The following is a 6,893-nucleotide window of genomic DNA, read 5'->3' as shown; positions in this document are numbered from 1 at the left end:
TATTATTATTAGGATTATTATTATCATTATTATTATTATTATTATTATTATTATTAGGATTATTATTATCATTATTATAATCATTATAATTATAATAATAATTATAATAATACATTTTATTTATAAGCGTTTTTCTAAATACTCAAACACACAAAACAACATCAAATAGTAAAACACTAAAAACACATCAGACTAAGCTAAACATTAAAAGCTATTTATTTATTATTATTAATAATAATGGGGTCCATAAACTGTGTTGGAATTGCATAAATTGGGAATGACAGGAAGTCAGAAAGGCCCCAGTGTGTAGGATGGCAGCCTCTGTAGAAGTGGATCCACTCCCTCTGTAAATAAAAACTAATACTTCTAAAGAAACAAAACCACAGTGATTCTTACTTTCAGGTGATTATAAACTAATGAAAACAAACCTATGAATCTATGGACCTTTAACTCAGCTGTTTATGACCATTGACATTTGTTTTTAAAGGAACAGAAAGTAGTTCCACTGAATCCTGTTCAGGTGAATCATAATATAACTTACAATAAAAAGAGAACCTGATGTTTACTTTATAAACAGTGTACTTCCTTTCTTAAGCATGATTAAAACCTCTTACAGTTTACAAGACCAGATGAACTTGCTGAAGATGCAATATTATTCCTTTTTTTTAATCTTATCTCAGTTAACATTGTGCTGTAGAGCATATTACTATACAGGTTTACTGATCAAATTCCCCTAAACTAACTAAAACACACAGAATTTAGGCCTTTTCGGACCCCTGAGGTGATACTCAGTGATACTCAACTTAAGGCCAGAGCTGTACTCTTATTTTCTAATTCACAATAAAAATAAATAGATCATCAGCAAAGGGGCCTCATAAATGTCTGGCCACCCCAGTTTGTTGTCAGATTCTGTCAAATTTAACTAATTCATTTAGTTTAATCTCAAGATTAAATGACAGGCTTAAGTTAAATGAAAAAAGACATGTATTTGGAAGAATGTCTGAAGATTTGGGGGAAAGAATCCACCTTTAGATATTTTTATTCTTTACTAATGTGCCACAATAATGCTTTTGAATTCAAATCTCTTCATTGTTTGTGTTTAAATCAGCAGATATTTCTGCCACTCCTTAAAGCTTCCACGCCAACCCTCTGGAAATGTTGAAAGACTGAGAATGAAAAGAAACGACTCAGTGTTAAGGTCGCTAACACCAGGCGTCATCACAAGTTGAAACATGCTAGTTTCAGTGCAGCGTTCCCGCCTGCTGGCACGACGAGAAAAGAGAAGACAATCCTAATATTCATTCATCTGATTTATTCATTGTATCTGATAGGGATGCTCGCTCATAAGTAGTTTTTAGGTCCTTGATAAAAAGAAAGTCTGAGATGTAGTGAGCAAAGATGGATGATTTAATATTCGATAAATCTGATCTAACCAAATGGAACTGACATCATCGACTTTTCAAACGTTAATTTAGTTTTTGCTTGTTAAGTTTATCAAAAAAAATCACAAACATATAAGAGTTCAGTGGACCGATCATTTATCAACTGTAATTTAATTAACCCCAATAATTCATAGTAATATAAATTTCCTGTTATCGGCTGAAAATGTATCTGCCCCGATAATTATTCTGCTTCCCCAGTATTTGATAAATGTTATTAATGTTTGTTTATTCACTGGCCCCTGGCCTCCTGTCATTGTTTAAAAGTGGCCCCTGGCCAAAGCAAGGTGGGTGTCTCTGCATGGTCTAAGACCTTTATGGCGTGGTTGGTAATCCCGCCAAAACATACTGTAACAACAAATTTTAAATAATACAGCATAATTTAACAAATGTTTGGAATGAATATATTGTAAATAACTGCCAGTGAATGAACTCAAATAAAGGCAGACTTTAAACCAGCACGTTTCTTCATGTTGTTTTGGTTTCCAGTAGCTCTGATCCGGGTTACGAGGTAGACTACAGGCTGAAGGGAGGTTTGTTTCTCTTCCCTTCGGCTCGCACAGCCTGTGAAAGTCCCTCACACCAACATGTGGGAATGTTCATTGCATCACTAAAAAGGAATCTGAAATGATGTTACGCTCCCTGTAGGGAAGCACTTGCTCAGATTCACGTCCAGAGTCCCCTGGAAAACACAAATGGTAGAAGGCCTGGACTGTTTATCATCAGCAAGACGTGTGTTGCAGAAGGAGAAAGAGGACAAACTGTTCTGGGAACAGATCCTCAATGTTTGTTTTATATCTTACTTGCACGACTGGTTGGGTGGAGTTTATCAGCATCATGACAGTGATAGAAGAAATACTTTAAAAACATGATGCAAAATATACAACTTGATATCACTGCAGTAGAGGTGCTGGATTCAAACCCAGTAACCAGTGGTGGAAAGTGCATTTACTCAAGTTCTGTACTGCAGTCATATTCAGTGGTTCACTATATCCTGACAGTAGCACACGAGACAGATAGTCTGTGAAACAATCAGAGATACTGGAAATGAGGCTCAACAATCAGCTATCTTTAAGCCTCTAACTCAAAGCTTCTTTATATCTTTCTCGGCTCTGATTGGTTACTTTCGTTCGGGCCCAGTGGATTCTTGCAGATGTCATTAGGAGCACTAGGAGGAGCCAGAGGAACCTAAACGTTATTTTTTATAAAAGTTACCTACTGCAGCTGTAAGTCTGTAGTGGTCATTTTTTGGTTTTTGCTCTCCTGTAATGTTGGTCAAATGTCACTTACCTTATTTTTTTTGTGATTGTTGTTTCACAGCAGCAGTGTTTATTGGGCTTTTTTTTTTGCAAATAAATTGTTGGAGAAAGTGAAAATTGCTAAAAAAAAGTAGCACTTGTCTGTGTATAATTCACAACCGGTCCCAGTGGTGGTGTTTTGTTTGTATGTATGTTGTAATCCATGCCCAACACAATACACATCCCTGCCACCAGCTGTATGCTAGAAAAGATGTAAATATTGCAAGATGTAAAAAATATATAACAGCTGTTTGTTAATAAGAAAACTCCACAGTTACACCTGCATTGTTATGTAATCTTAAGGTACAACAGCCTGTTTAAAAGCCTTTATTATTTCAGTTTAAATTGTACTTACATGTGCACATTCCTACAGTAATTTGTGCTTAATTGAGTTTCCACAATGTGATTACTAATTACAAACTAACACATGCACACTGCACGGACAGTGGGGGAAAGGGGGGGGGGTCATTAAGGGGTTTTTCTGGCCTTGACTTCTGCAGTTCAGACAGTATGAAGTAAAACTGCATGACCGTTTCATTTGACTTTCAAATTCTTTGTGTGAACAGTCCTGCAGCCTTTGTATCATCCTTTGACTCAACAATTTCAGTTTCGTAATTTGGAGTTTTCTTTGACAAAGAGAGTCTGGGGAAGGGTCATCAGTCATTCAGTGTCATCAGACCTTTTCCAGTCATTTAATACAAACAGACAAACTGAATGAAGAAGCTGGATATTGACAGTCAGTGCAGGATGTCCCATAAAGAAAGGGGGAGGGGAGGAAGAGCTGCCACAGCACCATCTGGTGGTTCAAGCTCGACCTCACCACAGAGAATGAGATATGAGTGCTCTACACTGCAGTGCTCAATCTGCCTTCATTAATTGCACTTAAGCAAGCTGCAGCTATTTTCTCTCATCTTCATTTTCATTCACACTCTCAGGACCCTCGTCTCCTGCTTTTATAAAACAAATTCCCAGGGCAATTTCAGATTTCTATTACTTTGAATTATTTCAGCTGCCAGACTTTTAATCCGAACCAAGAGGCTTGACTCTGGCTGCCAGTATGTTTTAGAAATATAAAAATAATTATACATAAGAGCTTCACAGTAGATGAAAAATATTAATTGATAATCAGTTTTTTTGCATTTTCTTTCTTCCATTTCCCCCCTTTTTTCCCTGGAACATCCAATAGGAGTCAACAGAGGTGTGATCTCTCAACGGCTTCCCACCTTTACACACTGTTAACTGTGTTTGATACAGTTTCTGGCTGTCAGGGGTTGAAGGTGAATTTTCTGGCAGCACCCGGCAAGAGATTATTTGAGAAAACCTGACTGATTTCCCCTCTTTACACTCAGAAGTGAGTGTATAAAGGGGATTATGCAGCTTCAACAAAAGTCACTTTTAACAGGTTTTAGCTGGTAACCATTTTATTTCAGGATTACACTATTTGTGACTCCCTCATATGATTCTTTCAGGGTGAGAAAATATACTAATCTCCCTTTTTGGTGCACAGAAAAGGGTTTTCACACTTGACAACACCCTGCTGTTCATGCTGATTTCAAGAACTTTCAGGACTTTGTGGCGTCAACGTTCACATTTGCTGCTTTTATGGCTGCGACACACAAATTAGATCCACAGGAGACTGATATTATTAACACCTTAAATACCTTCAGGTTTCTCACTGCAACAGAAGGCTATTGTTAATATGTAGCACCAGAATTGGCATTAAAGTTTTTGATAAATCTTAAACTTAGAGCTCTAATGGGTAATTAGTTGACTACCAGGCTAAACAAAGCACAAATCGAGGGGTGATAACCAGAGTTGCGTATGTGACCTTTTGGGAGAAAAGGAGTTGAGAATGTCAAATGAAATGTCTTGATGAGCTATTTCTATTGCAAGAAGAGGGAATGTGTGAATTCTAAACCTATTTATCAAAAACCAAAAGACCTAAAACTGAACACACGTAACTGTTTGGGGCTAAAAGGGCGTAAGTGCACTTAAAAGATAAATGTAAAAATTTGGTTCATTAAGTATATTGTCATCCACATGTTTATGAAGTCTAATAAAGACTGAATTCAGCATAAAGTGGTCATTTGTTTTGTTTTGGCTTTCCTGTAAAGTTGGTCGCAGGCTTTTTTGGGGGGATTGTTGCCTCTAATGTCTGATTTCACAGCAGCTTTTGCATTTTTTGAAATACAAATTTTGGAGAAAGTGAAAATTGCCAAAATAGTTGAATAGATTTGTTTGTATAATTCATTAAAAATCAAAGGCAACTTGTTTCCAAGAGAATAAAATCGCTATAGTTTGGTGACATATGGATCAACATTTTGCACAGTGGACTGCAATGATGGGTCAAATTTGTGGAAATCACTGTGATTGGACAAAATTGCAGAATTCACAGGAATTGGTTGAATTCGCATTAATCGCAACATCACAAGTTCTTGGAGGGACTTACACCCCTTCTGGTTCTCAACCCTCAAAATTAACATGTATAATCATGAAAAGCCCAAAAGTATGGGCTCCATTTTCAATGTACATAATGTTCTTGCTCTCTCCTTCAATAAAGAAAAGGAGCATCATCTCCTATTGAAGTAAGCGTTTACATGGTCAGTTACACAGTAACATCCCCATTAGTGAATTCTAGAGATCCATTGTCAAGCATATTCAAAGCAAACCATTGCCCATTCATCTGGTCCCATTACGGTGGCATGCAGTCCCACAACTCATGGCAGATGCACTGGCAGAACCCGTAGACCATGATCATGACGAGGCTGGCGGGAACCAGGCTCACCAACAGCACCCCGAGCGTTGTCCTCTGCATGATGAGCAGGTAAACCCCCATGGGCAGCGAGCTGAAGTACAGCAGGCCCAGCACCCACACCAGCGCACGGGCCGAGGTCTGGCACAGGAGGGCCGCGCAGTTCCACACCGTCCACCTCTGCGTGATGGACGCCATAGAGTCCAGACTGGACGAACGGTAGCTTCGGTTTGATGCGTGGGATCCACGGTGGAGGTCTTGGGTGGATGCAGGCACCGGTGGAGGCTCCATGATGGTAATGACCACAAAGTTAGGGGAGCCCCGGATGGAGGAGTAGGTGGTGGAGGAAGAAGAAGCGGAGGAAGAGGAGGAAGGAGATGTCACAGATGGGCTACTGGCCATCAGCGAGCTCAGGCGCCTGGGGCTGAGGAGCAGCTCCGTGGTCGCCTCCTGGTGGAAGTGGAGGTTCCTCTGATTCCTGCTTTGGAAGGCCAGCGCCGCCACCAGGTTGCAGTCATCTGGCAGGCTGCTCACCACCTCGCCCGGCAGTCTGGTAATATAGCGGCAGAACGGGCATACCACGGCATTGGGAGGCGACTCACCCAGGTCCAGAATCTTAGTGAGGCATTTGGCGCACAGACGGTGGCAGCACTCCAGCACCTTCGGCCTGCGACTCCCCAGGTTGTACGCACAGTAGCAGATCTTACGCTCCAGCTCCTCTGTGTTCAGTACGTCCATGCGGCCGCAACCACCAAGACCCCCTCCGCCGTCCTCAGTGCCTTGCAGCTCAATCATCATCCTTCCGCCAAACTCTATCCTGCCTCGAGATCAACAGAAAAATCCAACCAAAAGCTCAGGTCCAGGCTCAGCAGCGAGGGACACGGCAAGTTTCCCATAGATGTTGACAGTGACAACAGTCCACTCCACTGAAGGTCTGGGGTTCATTGTAGCTGTCCAACAGGCTCCTGCAGTGTGTGTGTGTGTGTTTGTGTGTTGTGTGTTTGTGGGGTTGGTGTGTGTGTGTGTGGTGTGTGTGTGTGTGTGAGAGAAGAGAGAGAGAGAGATTTGGGAGTCGATGTGGGAAGTCCCTTGCGAGTTCTGGCCTCCGGGGTTTGCCCGCCTCTGAGCAGTTGGTGTAACGGTGCTTCGTTTGGGGCAAAAAAGCCTGCGTGAAAAAAAAAGAGAAAGAAAGTGAGAGAGACTGAAAGAAAGACACAGAGAGAAAGAGAGAGAGAGGGTGAGAGAGGGAGGGAGATAACTGTTAACACAGCATTAGAAGAGAACAAACAGAGGCGAACAACAAAGCAGAGCCTGTACAAACCAGAGCTGGAATTTTCGAGCCTGATCTTTTGTTGCTCAGTGAAATTCAGTCCAATTAGTGGCTGACACACACGCACACACACA

At 40.9% G+C, this 6,893-nt stretch overlaps 1 protein-coding gene across 1 annotated transcript; it reads right to left on the bottom strand.

Moving 5' to 3' along the window:
- Window positions 1-3,359: 3,359 nt before the first annotated feature.
- rnf182 (ring finger protein 182) lies at window positions 3,360-6,509 on the bottom strand. Its single transcript, XM_035670256.1, has one exon. The coding sequence runs from the start codon at window positions 6,285-6,287 to the stop codon at window positions 5,430-5,432; it is 858 nt and encodes a 285-aa protein (XP_035526149.1). The 5' UTR covers window positions 6,288-6,509; the 3' UTR covers window positions 3,360-5,429.
- Window positions 6,510-6,893: the final 384 nt, after the last annotated feature.

Source organism: Morone saxatilis, unplaced genomic scaffold (assembly GCF_004916995.1).
Source record: "Morone saxatilis isolate NCDOM2014 unplaced genomic scaffold, NCSU_SB_2.0 Contig23, whole genome shotgun sequence".
NCBI classification, from domain to species: domain Eukaryota; kingdom Metazoa; phylum Chordata; class Actinopteri; family Moronidae; genus Morone; species Morone saxatilis.
Note: the sequence above shows the minus strand (reverse complement) of the source record. Positions and strands in the feature narration are given on the sequence as shown.